The sequence below is a fragment of the Rhagoletis zephyria genome, unplaced genomic scaffold (genome assembly GCF_001687245.7).
Source record: "Rhagoletis zephyria isolate East Lansing unplaced genomic scaffold, Rhagoletis_zephyria_1.1 Rzeph_scaffold_10354, whole genome shotgun sequence".
Classification (NCBI taxonomy): Eukaryota; Metazoa; Arthropoda; class Insecta; order Diptera; family Tephritidae; genus Rhagoletis; species Rhagoletis zephyria.
In genome coordinates this window covers 1,009-21,501 of record NW_016167432.1, presented here as the reverse complement: position 1 = coordinate 21,501, position 20,493 = coordinate 1,009, and the positions used below count along the sequence as shown (strand labels likewise).

At 35.1% G+C, this 20,493-nt stretch overlaps 1 protein-coding gene across 1 annotated transcript; it reads right to left on the bottom strand.

The window, feature by feature from the left end:
* Positions 1–1,147: 1,147 nt before the first annotated feature.
* Positions 1,148–19,722, bottom strand: LOC108376398 (transient receptor potential cation channel trpm-like; the record flags this gene model as incomplete). Its single annotated transcript, XM_017632603.1, has 6 exons — positions 19,586–19,722; positions 17,289–17,361; positions 15,619–15,778; positions 15,064–15,200; positions 7,971–8,127; positions 1,148–1,295 (listed from the first exon to the last, which is right to left on the bottom strand). Coding segments are annotated over exons 1-6 (756 nt in total), but the record flags the coding sequence as incomplete, so codon positions are not given.
* Between the last annotated feature and the right edge of the window lie 771 nt (positions 19,723–20,493).

Sequence of the window (20,493 nt, the reverse complement as noted above, 5' to 3'; positions counted from 1 at the left end):
TTGAGTAAGAGTGAGCCGCTTGCATAAAAGCTGAGCTTAAGCTCAGACTACATTTTTGCACTGAAGAAGTGAGAAGGATTTTTGCTAAAGGCGAGGTGCTCCGCAAGGCTGTGTACTGCCGCCCCCTCTGCGAAGGATTTGCATAGTAAACAACATTCTTCTAAAAGCGCCGCGAGGTCAAGTTATCGTGTACGCGGACGATGTAGTGCTATGTTGTGCATAAGTGTAATAAACGGCCGGCTCAACGCAAGTCGCGCGAACACCGAACTAATTTCCTTTAATGGATAAACTCTTTCCGCTAAAGCTAATTATCTGGACTCCATATTCATGTCAGAAAATGCTGGGTAAGGAGAAGGCTTTACATTCTGATCTTGTGTTATGGATTTACGAGTTGAGNAATGAAAATGAACAAAATATGAAGAAGAATGCATACAATTTTGCCAATAATCCAAGTAGCGTTGTTCGAGTACGTTTTAAAATCTATCAGAACAAAATTTGTTCAAGGGCAGATACATTTTAAAACCTACTTGGACAAACGGTCCTAAATGTTTTTCTATCGATTGTTCCGCCTTTTGCATGTGATATTTCCACATTCTCCTATTTCCCCTGCAAGATAAAGCAATTAAATTTTATTTCGATATTCTTACATCACTTCATTGCAAATTTTTTCGATTAGAGCGCACTCAACGATTGTCCCAAATGATCAGAAAACTTTTCAATTTTTTGCGCATATTTAATAAATCTTATGCAAACTGACTGAAAAGATAAACGTATAAGGCCATAGCCACAAAATATTTATGCAGACAAATCCGCAGAGTATCGAAAGTAGATAAAAGCTAAAAGAAATATCTGCATATTTTACCACATTCTAGGTTAATATTCATATTGAAAATGTGGTCAGAGACGAAAAGTCAGCAGGCGATATGCGGGAGGCTGGCTATAGATATCCCAAAGCATGTCAGCGAGGCAAAAGTTATGCAATTTAGCATAGTAGTTGTCGAAAGAAAGTTGGTAGTATACCAAAAAGTACAAAGCAACAACAATACTGGCCATAATTTCCCAGCCGGCAATACCAAGCAATTTCGTTTTTTTTTTTTTTGTATTCTATCTGTGTATTTATTTATTTACATAGTATGTATTTACTTACCAAATTTTTATTTCGTGTGCATTGCAAAAGTTCTTGGTAAAGTTTTTCCGCTTGATCGAAGCCGACTTCGAAAGTTTTTTGTATAGTAGTTATTAAGTAATCCCGCATGGACTCCAGTACTGGCTGCTCCTCGCCATCGGAGGCATATCTAATGATGAAGTAACATAAGAAGAAAATCAATTAATAGAAATGGTCATCTTCTTACTTTAAAGTATATTGAGTAAGAGTGAGCCGCTTGCATAAAAGCTGAGCTTAAGCTCAGACTCCATTTTTGCACTGAAGAAGTGAGAAGGATTTTTGCTAAAGGCGAGGTGCTCCGCAAGGCTGTTTCGCCTAATCATTACCTACGGTTCCCTGGTTTAGTGGAGAGCCGCAAATACATATATACATTAGGACGGGCCAATTTGTAAGGGAGATTTTTCGACTAAGCGCGTATAGCACAGAATGATTCTACCTGTAATTCTAAGCAAATTTTCTAAAGAAACCATGGGTCTGAAATCAATTTGGAGTTTGGCAAATTGCGAAAATAGGTATAGCATTTTGCTGTAGTGTCGTAAAGAAGTGTTTAAATTTTGTATAAAAACATGCTATACGAGGTTTTTTGGTATGAGGGATACATTTCTGCACTTATTTTTTTCTTAAAACTTCCACCTGAGGCCGTAAAAGTGAAAATTTTCATATTTTCCTCGAAACCTATTTTCGCAATTTGGCAAACTCCACGTTGATTTTAGACGCATGGTTTTTTCATAAAATGTTGTAAGAATTACATGTAGAATACTCCTACGCCCTAATATACATATGTACATACATATATTAGGTTTTCAACCAGAATTACAAAATTTATTGTATCATAAAGACTCTTAACTTACTTAAACTCTTCTATTATATGATGTGATTTTTTTTTTGGAAAAAGTATTTTTTACGATCAATTTTATTTATCGGTTTCTTGAGGTATTTTCTGAAATATTTTGGCGGAAGTCTTAAAATATAATAGACTTTATAACTCCGATGAAACAAATTACTTTTTTATGGAGAGTGATGCACCCTAATATACATAGAACGTAAGACATAAATTTCAATGTTTTATTTTGAAATTTTTTTATTTAGAACAACAAAACAATAAACAATTTCATAGACATATAAACATTTTCATGGAACAACAAAACAATATACAATTTCATAGGTAAGTACATTAGCTGGGTCGATTTTTTTCCCCTTCAATGAGTATAGCAAAAACGTAATCCCGCAAAATTTTAAGAAAATCTTTCCTAGAAACCATAGGCCTCAAATGAATTAGAAGTCCACGAAAATTGGTGTGAAAATTCCAACTCCAGAAAATTTTAAGAACAACTTCTTTTTTTTCAGCTTTATGCACGGCGCCACCGCATTGCGCAGTTTGTTTATTGCATTTAGTTATAAATGAAACAGTCTGCAGGAAATCGCGGTAGCAAACAAAATACAGCGTATAGTGTCGATTAGTAAATAGAATTTGAAAAATATACATAATTTAAGAGTTCTAAATTTTTTTACAACGGGATGTCTAAATTTTTTTTTCGTGTCAAAAACCGGTACGTTTTGCGTCCCGGCATATTTTGTACCGGGACTGGGACATAGCTTTCAAATCCGGGACAGTACCGCCGAAAACGGGACGGTTGGCAACCGTGCTTGAAGATGACGAAACTTCAGAGCATATTCTCTGTTACTGTCCGGCTTTGGGCAGACAAAGATTGAGTGAGCCACTTAAAAGCTTCAATGGTCGAACCCTTTGTTACAAACCTACCAAGGCCCTTTTAGGATTCATTAGGGAAGCTGAAGGTCTCTTGGCTACACTGTTTTAGGCACTTACTGTATAAGAGATACTTAAGATCTTTCAGGTCGCGGTGTCTCTAGTTCTGTTACATCCAAAAATTACTAACTAACTATCTAACTAATCACTGTGCTTTAAATCAAGCTCCACAGCACTGGCAAAATGTGGCTAACCATAGGTGAAAGGACTTAAAATCCCGTACAAATGCGACAACATAACCAAATAATTCAATAACTAGACAGGCGTGAATACCTTATTTACTTGAGTAAATTTTGTTTAAATTTAATTCACAATATTAATGATTTAAAGCCCTCAGGCATCACTAAAGCTTCAGTGCTGCACCACCCGCAGCGAAAACTAATTTAGTTGCGATAAAAAGACAAAAAAATTTTAATTAAATTTTCTAATAACACGTAGCCAAAGTACATACATAGATGTGGTGGGTGTCAAAAGTGGTTAAAATAGAGCAGTCACCTCATTTCAACTAAACCTATCTATGATCGTACATATGTACATACATACATATATTGAGTGTTAGGGTGGAGTGGAACAAGAAGTTTTGTGTTTCGAAATTCGAATAGCGGGAAATCGTTGCCCTTGGAAGTTAATCGAGTATCCTTAATTTATCATTTTTAGAAAACTTTTAGAATAGCAGTTTTGTAAGCCATTAAATTTTACAATAATAAAGTACAAGTTTAAAGTTGCTTAGACTTAGCCTCGATTTTATTTTATTTTTTGGTGAATGTGTTGCTTATTTTCTCCATTTAAAAACCTTGTCGAACATACTTCATATATGCAGCAACAAAAAAACATTGCCAACAGTATTTTGTAGCCACCGTGAACTTGCTCTTTATTATCTCAAACTTAACTGCATATCTAGAATTTTTCTTAAAGGGGAGGCAAAAATTATTAATCGATTCTACAAAACAAGTGTGGGATATTCTATTGCCGTCCAAAGGCAACGATCTCCGGTTATAAGAATTTCAAACGCAAATTTTTTTTTGCGCTCCACCCTATTGTACATACAACAAAAAAAAAAANAAAGTGATAAGAGAGAGAGAGAGAGCATTCATTTTACTTAATTGGTACAAATTTCGTAATAAAACAGCAGCCAGGAATATTACTCGCTTAGATGTCAAGTCGCGGGACAATTCCCGCAAGTAGACAAGTGAAATTTGTCTCCAGGATATTGATGCGGTGTCAAGCTGGCGCGAAAGAGGGTCAACAACATGACTGACAAGCTAATTACATCTACATCAGCAACAGCAACAGCATCAGCATCAGCATCAGCTTCACCTCCGCATCAAACACACCTGTTGTCAACATCAACACAGTACAGGCGAATGAATTTTAGCATAAAATATTTTGGCCTAAGCAGTTGTAATTATTTATGTTGCTGCAATTACAAGCCCCGCCAGTTAAAGCTAGTATAAGCCTGCACCACTAACCGCAGCAACGAAATAGATAACAACAATATAAACCAAACTTACCGACACCAGAGCTGAACAAATGTCTAGCAAATATACCGACAATTTCGAAATGCAAATCAGTGAGTGAAAAGTTGCATGGTTAACAAAGTTTGGTCTCAGTGGTTTTGGGTAAATAAAACGAATATAAATAATAGAAAAGCCAAAACAAAGTGTTTGTCTTTTGTGGTTCAAAGGGTAGATCAGCTAGGGGAGGTATTTCTAATGAAAATTTAGGACAACAATTTTGAACAAGGGATATTCTGCCGAAATCAGCAATAAAATCTGCGTTTTGCTAACTTTAATCCTCCAATTGTGTGGCCAATTACCACACGAATATTATCTCTGGATAGGTATTCTATCGGAACCCGCAATAAAATTTACATTTTTGCAAAAACCTGATTTTTAACACCTTGCTAAATATATCTCTTCATAAGCTTGCGAAAACAAACTACAAGAAATTTTTTACTACTACAAAATAAACAATCTTGTCATAAAAAAAAATAAAAAACTTTAAATAGTTCTTGAAAACGCCAATTTTCTTGAACCATATTTTATCAATCGCGTCCGAGTACTTCTTAATATGGCTAGTTTTGGGTGCCGGGTCACAGTGACATCGCGGGAAACTGCGTGGATGATCACCTGGCGTTGAAAAGGCATCTTAAAACATTATCCCCATATAAAGAGCAACTAGCGACGCCTCAGTCCCCCTGCGGTACACTCTTGGACGGTTGGGCCTCGTGTCAGCTCGGCGAGCGCTCGAATAACACAAGAACATGCGCAATTCCCAGATCCTTCTGGCCTGGGGTGGACCGAGGGCAGCCAAAGGAGCTCCTTACGCTTGAAAAGCCTCTGCTCTCGCTAGTNAAAATAAATAAAAAACTTTAAATAGTTCTTGAAAACGCCAATTTTCTTCAACCATATTTTATCAATCGCGTCCGAGTACTTCTTAATTAGGCTAGTTTTGGGTGCCGGGTCACAGTGACATCGCGGGAAACTGCGTGGATGATCACCTGGCGTTGAAAAGGCATCTTAAAACATTATGCCCATATAAAGAGCAACTAGCGACGCCTCAGTCCTCCTGCGGTACACTCTTGGACGGTTGGGCCTCGTGTCAGCTCGGCGACCGCTCGAATAACACAAGAACATGCGCAATTTCCAGATCCTTCTGGCCTGGGTTGGACCGGGGGCAGCCAAAGGAGCTCCTTACGCTTGAAAAGCCTCTGCTCTCGCTAGTGGTTGGGGTTCTGACATGCAATTGTGCCATTGGTATTCACGCGGTAAGGCTAGGAATTTCAACTGATCACTTTTGTAACAGCTGTCAAGAGGAAGATGACTTTATTCTAGATTGTCCAACCTTCGCTGGGCTAAGATGGAAGCATTTTCGCTCGCACTTCTTAACTAAAATTGAGCTCTCAGGCATCGATATTAGCCACGGTGTTTCGCCGTCTAAATTAATGATCTCCGTTCAGTTTTTTCGTGGTATCACAAAGGACATTCTCTTAATTGTCCACGTGTCCCTTGCCTGGGGCAACCACTTTAATCTAAAGCAACCTAACATAAACTTCTTTGAGCTATGAAATAGTGGGTCACATTATGTATGCAGTCTATGAACTCCTCGGCTTACTTCTTCCCGCTGGTTTCAGTGCTGGTGTCATTCAAAATGTAAGTACATTTTGGACATCGGTGATTAAGACGACGTGGTTGTTCTTAGAAAAAACCGTTGTGGACTTCCTTCATACAAAGTATTTTCGACTATTTTTTTATATGGAAGAAAATACGCAACTCTTTCAACACAAAAAAAAACGTGAAAAAGTCCTAGCTACTTCAAACTTACACTTTATTGTACTAGAATTCAATGGGTTACAAAACTGCATATTCAAAATCTTTCTAAGAAATTTAGTTAAAGAGTTCGAAATTTTTACTAAAGTTTGTTGATTTTTTTCTTAAATTTTTTTCTTAAAGTTTGAAACTTTCATTTATCTATATATGTACATATATAAATGTGAATGTCTGTTATTACCTAGTACCCACCTACCTAGTACCTAGTAGTTAAAAGCTAGTACGGTATAAGAAATAAACTATATTCTTATAATAATACAATTAAAATTAAATAACAAAAAAAAATTTATTGTGAAAACTGATGTATTTTGAACTGGTGGCCGCTACCATCTGCTGGTGCTGATTCGATTTTTTACGTGCATTTAGTCTCTAAATTTACTTTTTTTGCTCAGATCTTAAGTGTCACACTTTATTTACCTATTTTGACACCCATTAGATTCCAAAACCAATAACAACCTACACGTAGATTGCTTGTTGATTTTGGTGTGGCGATGTTGCCTATGCAATGTCGCTTGGTAAGTATCACTTTTTTCATTACTTGCAAAGTTTTTTTTTTATTCTTACTGCCTTAAAGGCAGACATGAATCTGCAGCATTTTATCATTATCAGCACATATATATTTTGCAGGGTATATACAGCTTTGATTAGATTTAATGCTCACGAAAAACTCTGAAAACCCTTTTTGGCGCTCGCCCTGCTAACAAGCCTGGCAATATTTCAATTAATTGAAGTAAAATTTCGAGTGAGCCTTATTGAGGGTAACCATATACTTGTACATAAGTACCTATGTACGTACATACATATGCATTTACTAAAAAGGGCAACAATTTCCGCACACTTGCATAAACTAACGTAAAATGGACCCCAATTAGAGAGTATTTATGAAACTTCCAACTTGCCAAGCTGAAAACCATATCCAACTCAATTGCCACTGGGCGAAAAGCCAAAAGCGAAATGGGTGGCCGTGACCAACAGAATGGGTGGTTCCCTTCGAGTACAATTGTACATAAGCATACGCATTAGGGTTGTATAGGCATGTGAGAAAAGTAGAGTCGGAATTTTAATGCTCTCACCCCTAGGATTGTTCTATATAGAAAAAAGTTCAACTTGTTTTTTTTTTGTTATCAAAAACTGGTTAGAGCGCTCAAAATTTTCCAAGTATTTTATACAAAATTTTCAAAGTTTTTTATACAAAATTATCCAAGTATTTTATACAAAATTTTCCAAGTTTTTTATACAAAATTATCCAAGTTTTTTATACAAAATTATCCAAGTATTTTATATGCGGAAGAACTATTTTTCGTAGAAATGTTATAGAATCCGTGAAATATAGTTTTTTTCTACTGGCAAACTAAGTTTCTCCTCAGAAGACTTCAAGGAATAATACCGAATTGTATATTTATCAACTTTTAATATTAACAATATTTACGGATGCATTTTTTCCAAATAAAACGATTTTTCCGCCTATTTAAAATACATGAGAAACTTTGAGCGCTTTGAGCAATGTTTAAATAGTTTTTTTAATTTCAAAAAAGGTATACTTTTAGATATATATATAGGTGAGAGCGTTAAAATTTTGTATTCAATTTCTTTGTACCGCCCTAATGTTGCAAAAATACTTTCACACTTTAGCATATTTAGCATATATTCGTACCATTTTTCTTATTCATTAGATAAAATTTGATAACAAAATGGCGGGTTGGCTTACTTGTGCACAAACGCTATCAGATCCGCTGCACGACCCGAACCATCACATACCACCACTGGCACTGGCGGTGTGTCCGTCACGTACTCTAATACCGCACGTACCGTATTTGTACCTCCTTCAATAACCAGACAGACGACCGGTGTGCTGGAATGTGTAACTGCAGGAGAGATAAGAAAAACAAGTGAGGAGTGCAATAAATATAAATAAGAGCAGAAAATGAGTATTTGTGAAAATTTCATTATATCTAAAATGTAGAAAAGCAAACGGATATGTGTGGTCGCTCACAAAAAAAGGTTTAAATAAAATGCGTTGCAATTCACTTTTTATTTGGCACTTAGTTTATCATTTCGTGAAATATTACTTGACAGTTGAGTCAAATGCGGCGGTGCGTGCAGCATTCAAATTCGCGTAATTGCATATGACCGCAAGGCCACTCACTCTCTCTCTCCCTCAAACGCACATACATATTCACATATATTCGCGCACAAACGCATACAAAAATACATTAATCTAAAAGCAGATGTTCGTATGAAGGAATGTGGCGTACATTGAGCAGACAAGCGCAAAAGCTCCTCCATTATAAATGCAAAAAAAAGCATATTTGAGAGTTGTGAGCAGCTTGTTATTCCAGTTGACATATTCCAGCCAACCAGCGAACCAAGCAACCAACCAAACAGCTAACCAACTACCATTTGCATATCCAGATGTTTGTTGATCGAATGAGTAAGCGAATGAGCGCATCCATGCGTTTGCCATTGCTGTAGTGGCTGCCACATATCACATCCGAATGCAGAATCGGAAAAGTGACATAATGCATCATTCGTATATATGTATGTACGAGTACTGACAAATTGAGGACATATCATAAATTTCATAAAATTACAAAAATCTTTGCTTTAATATTTGCATTGTTGAATGCATTGCGCTTTTGGTCGCCTTTTTATCGTTCTTCTTCGAAAGTCAACTTCATTTGAAAATATTTGAGTTTCGATATATGCAAGAATGGTATGAACGAGAGCCGATATGTGAATGATTTATTGCGAATTGATGATAAGTGGCTTGATTGCACAAAATCATTTCATTTGTAGAAATATGAACGTTTATTGAGAAAAATCCCATTGAATGTCAGAAAATCATAGAAGAAATATTTTATTGTATCCAAACAGGGGTCAAAATGAAAATCAGTGAACATTTTTTCAATACATACAACATACATTGCAGCATCGGAGAGGTTACATGGTTGGACATAAATTGAACATTGTGTTTCGAAGCTCAGTGCGCTTTGCCCCATGCACAAGAATGGAGATCCTGTCTGTTTGCGCCAATTGTGCCTCCTTCCCAACACTGCGTTTAGGATCCTAACGTCGATACTGAGTGAAAAACTGACGCCCTCCATGAACCAACGGATTGGACTTGATCAGTGTGGCTTCAGCACAAGCAAATCCACCACTGACCAGATTTTCACCGTTCGTCAAATCCATACTTTTTGCCCCCCTTTAAAGCCGCTTTTGAAGGCAACAACTGGACTTGTTACCCACAAAACGTTGAGCACAGCTTTAGACAGAGCGACTGAGTTTCGTCAGACTTTTCTCCTTCTGGTGTTGGAAAGCGTTATTTGAACTGTCAATTTGAATCATATCGGCACTATGGGCCATATGGGTAAATATACTTACAATAAAATTAATAGAATAAGGTTTTTTGACAGGTATTTATGTGCCTTTAAAAATTAAAGAAAATATAATAAATATTGTCTGGATATGTGTTTGTGTAAATCGCTTAAAATTTTCCATTTTTAATGCCACACTGACAGTCTGTCAGGTCATAAAAGGTTGGAATCAATATACGTATGTATTGTAAAAGGCATAAAATAACCATTTTTTCTTTTTTGTCTGTTTAATGTTTATTATTTATCTCCATTTCAAACTTTTTAGAAAAATTAGAAAAATTCAACAAAATTGTACAACAACAGTTTTTTATTAAGATTTTTCAGAAAAATTCTGGTTTATCGAGCACCGAAAATCGATTCCATAAGAACCGAAAAACGGCTCAGTGAAATTCGGTTTTGAATGGAAACATTGCTTTGTTTTAAATGAAACCTTAACAAGGAAAACGTTTAATTAAGTTTAATTTCATGTATTTTATTTTTATAAAATTTTTGATGAATGTAATATATATTTACTTCTTTTACTTTACTTTATAACAAATACTCGGAACCGCACATCACTATCGGATGGAAATCGTCATTCTGATAATATGGAAAATGAGCGTTGCAAATTCAAAACACACAAAAGGCTCTAAAAATTAACGACTTAAAAAAAGCCTAATTTTTTTTTTGTAATGTTAAGTTTTCACTGTAATTTGTTTACAATGACAATCGGCATTAAGTGTGCAAAGCTTTTGAAAATATAAATTTAATACTAAGCAAATGGCAAGGATTCCTTGAAATCCTTATTATAAACAGAAAAGCAAATGGAATAATGGCTTCTTTTATAGTCCAACAGAAAAAAAAATGTAAGGTATGGTCAATATGAATACCTATTTATCTAGGAATTGTTGCATGAATATACACAAGTATAAATGTATCTACATACAGATCCTTGTATACCCTGCAGTGAAATTATGATCTAGTATGCAGAAATTCCATAGCATAACCTATTGTTTAGGGATGGAAGTCGCACCAGTTCGCCATGAAATTAAAAAAAAAAAAGTATTCTTCCTTTTAAAACAATAACATCTTAACATAAAAATAAACTTAAATTACGAAAGAAAGAAAATTGTATTAAAAAAATAAATAAATAAAATAAAGTTCTAAAAATTAAATGAAGTAAGAAATAAACATTTTTCCTTTTCAAGCAATAAAATCTAATAATTAAAAGAAAAGTAAATTAAACAAATCCGTTGCCTGAAGACTCAAACTCGGTTCTCTCGAATACAGGCGTATTGTTCACTCGGCCATTGCCTCTGTTGGAGCGACGCGAGCTAAATTATACACAAGTGATTTCTCTCAAAGTAGCTTTTCACCAAGAGTGAACTTGCCATCTGATTTTCATTTGTCTGACGAAAGACTTTTTATTATCTATAGACGATAAACGCTTGCAAGCGTATCGCATGATATCAGTTCTCCTATTTTCGTTTTCATATCCCCACAGATATTTATTTATGTATATTGTTGTGAACGGCTTTTTATTGTGAACCAGCACAAATCAGCTACGCTAACTATCGGATTTCATACGACAACTGCGATTCGTAATAGAGAATAACAAGCGTCTGTCGTGCGTCGTACGAATTCATATTGATTTATATTGAATTTATTATGAATTGCTATATTGATTTCATTTATAAAAAAAAAAAACCTAAATACTCAAATACCATTAAAATTAAATGAAATATTTTTTTTTTCTTTTTAAAACACTGCTCTGTCCGCCGTTGCCACTGTTAGTATCGCGAACAAAATTACGTAGGTACTTCTTTCTTTCACGGTGCTGGCTCCGTCAACTGGTAGAATGATACTAGTATTTCTACGGGTATGTGCTGATGCAGGACCGTACAACTGACATCTCATATGACAACGCCATGTTAAAAACACTAGTTGCTAACATTGAAACAGGATAGAACGTGAACTAGTTGGGCTGAATTACAAACTGGTACAAGTCCTTACAGGATGTGTGCATATGTACTACGTGTGTATTTGTGGTTGGTTGTGTGAATGCACGTAAAATGCTCAACATTTTCCCAATCAAACTGCTAAACGTTTATGTGAACGAAATATTTTCATTCTAGCTTGGCATGCGACAACCGCATGCGACATGTCCACCTATTTCCTGGTTACAAAACCAGCCAACCGGTAAACCAACTCAAGAGCAATAGCAATGAAAACAAATAAATACCATTATTGGAGTTGAGTTGAAATATAATCACAGCGGAAGTAAAAGTGCAGCATTTCCACAAATAGATGAAATCAATTTCAAATAAAGACCACATTATCCTAGCAAACATTATACACACATATGTAGTATGTACATATATACAGCGTATGCGCGTGTGTACAGTCATACATATACGTATTACAATAATGCTTATTTTTATTATATATATCAGTATTTATTTATGAATGTGCATTACGGTGGTCTAAAAATAAACAAACAGTAAAGTCGGAATTTTTATGCTCTCGCCCGCTAAGATTGTTCTATACCGAAAAAATATACCCCTATTTTGTATTTTGAAATCAAAAAATATTTACAGGTCACCCAAAGCGCTCAAAGTTTTACATGTATTTTTTTATGGGAAAACACAACTTTTCGTAGAAATGGTATAGAATTTTTGAAAATCAATATTTTTCGACCGGAAAACTCTGTTTCTCTTCAGAAGAATCCCAGAAATAATACCCAATTAAATTTTTAACAATTTTTTTCGTAGTAACTATATTTTATAGGTCCGTCGAAACCCCTAGAAAATGCCAGAAAATGGTTAAATAAACAATTGTATTTTGTTATTGGAAGTGTCCCAAAGAGAACCAGAGTTTTGATATTGATTTTTAAGAATTCCATACCATTTCCACGGAAAGTTTGTTTTTTCCCTATATAAAAACTTTGAGCGCTTTGCGCAACTTCTAAATATTTTTTGATTTCAAAATAAAAAATGGGGGTATACTTTTTTCGATATAGAACAATCCTAGGGGGTGAGAAAATTAAAATTCCGACTTTACTTAATTTATACCACCCTAATGTGCATGCATGCAGGCATGGTTACAGTACCCATGGGTGCCTTTGCTAAACTAACAGAATTGCTGTGGAAATGTTTGAGTTGCAAAAAATACATTTGTATGGATGTATGTTGCTGGCAAATAAAAGTCACATTGAAAATCTAAAGGACGCACAAAGTACGATAATGGTAAATCAATTTGCTACTCCGCAAGATGAAAAATAATGAATGGCTAAAAATCGATAAGTAGGTGCTAAAAATGGAAAAGAAGGTTTCTATAAAAAGTTGGAGTTTATACCTGTGATCTAAAACTTATTCTATGATTTAATATTAATATTTTATATTAAGGCTCCGAAGCAGATAGTTGACTAACAATGCTTACGTAGGAGTAGCTGGTATGACGAGAAAAATATGGGGGATGGAACCGAAAATAATACATAGCTATAGTTACACCAATTCCCTATTACTGTATGGTCTGACACTGATGGGAAAGTGGTAAACTGGCTTGCGGCCACAATCATAACTGATTCGATGAGAACAACACCAACGTAGGCACTGTATACCCTACTGAATTTCTTCCTGTAGAACTGCATGTCAAACAACGGAAGCGTTTCGACAATTCATACGGGTCATCTAAATAAGTGGTCAAATACCAGTTACCGAAACGGTAAGACACTAACGGAGTTTCCGGAACTTCCTGGATTGGTGGACTTTGGACTTCTGAGACCTGCACCTGTTATGACGTTTACGACCCTCAAGTGAAGAGTGTAAACCGGACGCTGTAAGGAGTGGAGAGTCCATCCATGTATATACAGATGGCTCAAAGTTCGAGAGGAGGGTTGGTGAAGGTGTATACTACCATCACCTGGGAATTTCTCTGTTGTTGTTGTTGTTGTAGCATACAAGTTCCCCAAAGAATTTTTGGGGATCGTTGCTGGAGTGGCAGTACTTGGCCAAATATAAATCTGCGTCGTTCTGGTTACGTAGACCCGATTGTCGTGGGAACGGGAATTTCCCTATCTTTGCGGCCGGTGCTCAGCGCTGAAGGCACTTACCTACTATTGAACCTAAATAAGCGTAATATTAGTTTATTAGTATCTGTTGTAAAAGGGACACTACCTAACTGGCAAACATATCAATCGACTAGGCCTACGATTACATGACTTCTGTAGAATTTGTCAATACGAAGAGGAGCGGGAAACGATTCTGCAACTGTTGAGCCAAAGCCTTCCGCTATTGAGACAAAGACTCTGCACTCTTCGTGGACAATTCTTTGACAACTTGGAGGACTTTAGAATAATGGAAATCAGGGACCTTCTAAATTTCCTGAGAAGTTCAAAATAGTTTAGGGGGGATTGCGAGTTGCTAACCCCTCAAACGGCATCGCAATGGGCCCTGAGTTTAAGCGCGTTTTATAGATTACCACGACAATCTAACGTAAGACTAACCTAGATGCTATTCGTTGTGGCATTAACATCAGGGACGTCAGCGTTGTATACTTTGAGAATGAAGCAAATGGGTTTGTACCAACTTTTTTATTCTACGGCTTCGCAGTCTGGTGGACAACGTAGAATAAGTAGCTTATAAACTCTAGTAAGTGTCAACAAGATTTATTCCAGAAACTTTAACCATCAAAACCTTTACTGAACTTTTTGGCTTTCGAATTTTTTTATAGGCTCTAAAGCGATTCGAAAAGTCAGCCAGAATTATTTTATACTTCCCCGAAGTTCTTCCAGGCGAATCCCTTCTGGGAAAATTGGAGGGGGAAGCACACTCCCGGGATACAATACAGCCACTCGTGTGTTGTTGTTATAGCGCCCACTTAGCCCTACCTCCAGTCAGCTAATCTTTCGGTTATTGTCATCAAACTCCACTATCGGAAGGCGCAAACAGCTGGATGTTTCTACGTGGTGGGACCAAAGTTAGAGGGAGAGTTAGTTGCGAGTTGTTACTAGCCGGCCGGTCAATTGCCTTGCGCGTTTCCAACGACGTTGCTTAGCTTCAAGTGCTGTCCTTGAGCGGTTTGAGGACTTTATTGCGGCTATCTACTTCAAAGTGTGAATTTCGAATTTTCGCGTTGTTCGCTTTCGGATTTGGTACGCCATCGACGTAAGTTCGCAGCTGCAGGCAGGCCCCTATAGTTTAGGAGGTAAAAAGGGTTGCCGAAGATTTCATGCGGAAGGGGTTAGATTCCTGGCAGTGCATAAGCGATGCACATACATACATGCACAAAACCAATGAATTATTTTCTTGAAAACAAAACTAAAATTTCTTTTTTACGCAGCTTTTTTAATTTCAGCTGAAGATAAAAAAAATAGATTTGCATTAAGCGTGAAAATCATAGTCTGCGTTTAATCTGCTTGCTAGATTTATTCTTAAAAATCATACTTACATGGATGCAGTTTTAAGTTCGATATGAATTTTTCCAATTTTCGTCGCAATATCAACTCAGCGCCATATTTCGCTTGTGTACCATTATCGACCAGCAGGAAGTAAGCATGACGATTATTCAACACTGCTAATTTTGACCTAAGGGCATGAATAGAGAAGAAAAGATAAATACATCAGCAAACATTTCAACTGCTTTTCATTCAAATTAGAATTTAAATAAGTATTTAAGCTCCGTGCAAGGCAGCTCATTATCCAGTCAAATATACTATCAAATGCCAATTTAGAGACACCACATGGCGTACCCCATGGCGGATACGCAACACTGAATAGCGCTGTTCAAAATTCAAATCCAGCAACAGACCACAGCTTGTCAAACCCATGAATATGCATGCAGCAAGAGTAACTTGACGGTTGCGTTAACGTTTGTAAGCTGTTGACGGTTGCCACCTGCACATACATATATACACGTACGTATGTGCCACAAAATACAACTTTAAAGTAGCCAAGTATTTACGTAACCCCTGTCATAGGAATGAACTTTACAATACTCACTCACCTTGGCGAACTTATGCTATGACAGGGCACCTCACGATTATGTCCCAAAAGTTCGTGATTACGCTCCACTATGCCCCAGGGTGCAATACCAATACTAACAACACGACCACTCCGCTGCTGACCCTCGAGCAACAACGCATCGCCCACCTGTTTTGTAACACCTGCAAAGTCGAAGAAAAAAAAATATACATACATTATTGTAATGGAAGATATCACATAGATGGCAATGGTAAACGTCCATACACAACGTAATGGACCTACATAAATGGACTTAAATCTAAATAATAGCGACCACTTCTTCAGGATGAGCAGTATTTGAATTTACAATAACTTCTAAAGAATATGTAAATGAGATGCTGAACAAACAATTTAAGCCGTCTGCTATAACCGACATCGGGATTTACCATTTAAATGAGTTACTGGAAGTTGAATGGACCATAAAATAAATAAATTGTCAGCTAGTCTTAAAGTTTAGCGGAAGAAGATCTCATACTTATGTAGTTCAGTATGTACGAGTACTTGTAGATATTAAGATATATATGTATATGTATATGCCCATATCTATGTGCGTAGTGGCATAAGATATCAAACGTCACTTTAGCGATTGAGTAAAACGATAAGGGCGCTTAAATACCACAAAAAGCCAAACGCCAGCACTGATATCCGCCGAGGCAACAGACAAGTAAATAACAGATCAACAGTTGAAGGCAATAAGTAAACAAATGTAGGCAGATACATATGTACATATTTGCGTAGATATGTATGTACATACAAATAATCCGTGTGTGCATAAGCAATCAGAAATAATACGTTAAAGACAGCCCTTGCTTTTTTTTATTAATCCGCAAGGCAAACAAATGTAAACGAAACGAATTGGCTGACGTTGCCCATAAAATAAATTGTTCTTTGTTTGGATTTTTGCTCAATAACTGACAAAGGCGAGATGTGTAAATCCAAAATTAACGAAAATGGAACACTAAACGAAATCAATGTAGCATTTTCAGAGAGCAGTACATAGGTACATATCTATGCAGGCAATATACATATATGGGTATATTTGTGAGTAATGCTCTAAGGCGGCACTTGCTCTGTGTGATGATTAAGTACTTTTTTAGTGGTGGTAAAGCTTCTATTAGGGAAGAAATAGTGTAGGCACAACTTGAAATATTTCTTAATACGCATCATATCGAATATGTACTAGGAATGTATGTGCAATGCGACGTTTTATTTGCATCGTTAAAGGTCAAAAATGTGAAAAATAACTCAACTTATACCCGTCATATTAATATTTTCATACTTAAGTTGATATATGTATATGGGGCTTCCATACCAAAACGGACGCGGTTCACACTTCATGCGTTTGATTTGTTTATAAAATAAATAATAAATAAATATGAAATTTGAGCTTGATTAATACATTTTTATAAACTTTACAGCACAAAAACAAAAACAAATCTAGAGAACGGACAATGAAAAAATTAAAAAAAAAGTAGACACAGGGTTAAACCTTATTGCCTGGCATTGAACGGAAATTCATGAACTTATCAAATTTAGTTGTTGTTCGGTGTGGGTTTGTGCGGCTCTTTACAATGACATAAACAGTAGACTTGAGCATTTTATGTACAAGCAACCCTAAACTACACTAATTTAGAATGTATTTAACTACTTTACCTGTATTTGTTCCGCCTGTAAAAATCCATGCGCCAGTCGTTTTCGCCGCCTTCAAAAGGCCCTTGCGAATTTCCTGAAAAAAAAGAGTAAAAATACATTTCAAATTTCAGTTAAGCACCACTTAAGGATTTTTATTGAATATTTATAATTTGCAGCATAATTGATTGGCGCTAACCTAATGTGGGAAGCTGTTTTTCATTGCATAAATACACTCGGAGAGGTTTGTCATTGCTTGCCGCGGAGCGACCGTTGTTAGAGAAAAACTTTTTTTTCTTATATTTTTCTGATGTTAACCGGAAACTGGGATCGATCCCAGGCCCGCGGAATGATGTGCGCACTTTTAACCACTTTGCGCAATTAGTTAAAAGCAAATAAGTATAAAAAAGTATTGAGTACTAACCGGGCACCAAGTCTGGCTAAGATAGTTAAAAGTCTTTTGTAATACAACTGAAAGATAGTAGGCAAGACAGTTTGAAAAATTTTGTTTATTCTACCACGAAAGGTTAAAAAAACAAGCTCTCTTGCCAACTTTCAATATGAAAATCTCTTTTGACAAAAAGCTCATGTATATAATTTTGCTCGGGCTGCTCCAACTGTAGCAATGGCCGCGTAAGCAGAGCAAGTGTGTGCCATTCGAGAGATCCGGGGATCAAGTCCTCGAGCAGCGCAATTTTCCCCCTTTTTTAATCTTTTTTTTTAATAAAATTTCCTTTTAATTTATGTTAAATATATTGTTGTAAATAGATATATACACTATCGAGCAAAACTGGTGGTTTTTGTTAAATATTTCCAAGATTTTTTAAGTTAAAACTTTTTAATATAAAAGAAGTATTAAAAAGCAACGCGATTTTTTCCGCTTACACTTCATCAGACTAAAATTGCATCGGCTATAAAACTGCATACCCAGATTAAAAAGTTGGTCATTTTGATGAAAATTCGTTGAATTTTTCTAAGCTTTTTATAAAAATTGAAAGTTTGATTTACATATATGGCTTTAGTTAAAGCATGAACCATATTTTTATAAACAAAAAAATATAACTTTAAAAACCTCTCAAATATTTAACAAAAACCCGATGAGGTCAGTTTTGCACTATAGTAGATTTTTTTAATTTAATAATTTTTTTTTACTTTAGCTTTTAGGTTTTAGTGCTTTAATAAAAAAAAATTAATTCATTTAATTTTTAGGAAATTATGTATTTTTCCTCTTTTTTGATAAATTTTTTTCTGTTTAATTCAATTTTCTTTTAGGTTTTACATATTCTTCAGTACATATTTTTAAATTCATTTAATTTTGAACAAGTTAGTTTATTTTTCTCCATTTAATTATTTTATTTAATTACATATTTAACAAAAACCACCATGTATTCAGTTTAGCGCTATAGTGTATTTCTTTATTTAATAAATCTACCTTTTTAGTTTACAGACTTATGTTTTTGATATTTTTTTTCTATTTTGTTTTCATTTTTAAAATTTCTGGTTTTAAATAAAAATATATATTTTTAATTTAATTTAATTTTTAGAAACATATTTTATATTTTCCCTTTTTATTTATTTATTTTATTGAATTTTCTTTTAATTTTTAGATATCTAAAAGATACATTTTTTTTAATTTAATTTAATTTTTAGGAACTAACTTTTTCGATTTTTTTTTTTTTATTTTTTAATTTGCAGATATTTTCTTAAAATGAAGTGTAGTTCTTTATCTTCATTTAATTTTTGGGAACTTTATTTATTTTCTGTTCTTAATTTTTTGCTTTTTAATATAATTTTCTTTTAACTTTTAGTTTTTGCTGTTCCAAATAGAAAACTATAAATACTTTATTTTTATATACTTTTTACTTTTTTTTATTTGTTATTTTTTAATTTTTAGAAAACTTATTGCTAAAAAACAAAAGGAATAAAGCTAATGTATATAGGTTTATCGTTAGCAGATCTTTCAATTTGTCTTCCAGTAGACAGAAAATAGCTTCCAAAACAGTTGCGATAATTGACAATTGTCTTACGAAAGATTTGTTGTCTTTCGAAAGACTGTGGTGAATTGAAAGACAATTGCCAGAATCACCCTGTATGAGTTTACTCCTCTACTGCTGCTTGCTATGCGGGATGCTAAGCGCTTAAATGTAGTGCGTTATAGAGAACTATTTCGCTAAAGCAAATTTTTCAACACGCTCAAGTAAACGAACTTTTTGCATTTAAAATCGATTTTTTTTTTTGTTTTGTTATCAATAAACTTATAAAAATAGACAACAAATAAGTAAGTATGCTACTTGTTAAATAATAAACGCGTGCAAACTTACCTTCTTTAACTTTGGTTGAGCTCGAAATTCGCCTTGCCACCTTGTACTGTAATCAAAAGTTTTGGTAATTCCAAATTCCATTCTTTGGTAAACAGTTGAACTAGCAATTCCGGTCGTGTATCAAAGGACAAACGTACATACTGTCAATGGCAAGAGAACGAAAGAGAAACAGGAATACGATATTATTTACTAAAGTGGAAAATAAACTTTTAAATCATGTGAAAAGATATGAGGGCAATACAAGAAACTTACAAACGTAGTTACTTTTTTCTCTTTAATCTTACAACTATTAAAAAAGTTTACTCTTGAAATTCTTTGTCTAATCACTCGAAGAATGCGCTTTGCAAACTTCATTTGGGCCAATAGTTTGGTCAACGACCACTTTCTTGTATTAAATTTATAACAACAACTAAGTAGATCAAAGAGTAATTAAGATAACTTTCAAATGCAAATAAATACACAAAATATATACGCACATACACACGCACGCGATGCCTTAAAAATGTTCCAAAAACTTTGTTAAGTCTTCAACATTTCATCTTTTAATCTTCGGCATCCAAGCGGAAGTGAGTAGCTGAAATATGAGCGCAAACTAAAAATGATGTTGCAAACATCGTGTCTTAACATAGTGCAGACACTTAACACTATTTTAATGGTTTGTTTTAGCGTATATACGTGTGGGTAGATTTTCACATAAATAAAGCTACAGAGCATCTTGCAGCAGGCGAAGTGGAAAGTCGTCCACCAGAGAGAGTTAAAAAGCAGAAAAAAAAACAAAAACTCCCACGAAAACTTTAACTGCAATTGAACAATTTGTAGAGCAGATTTTTCAACAAATTTCTAAGATATTGCAACTTTCTCACAGTTTTTCTACGCTCGCACAACCACAACGCGCTCAGTTTTGCCAT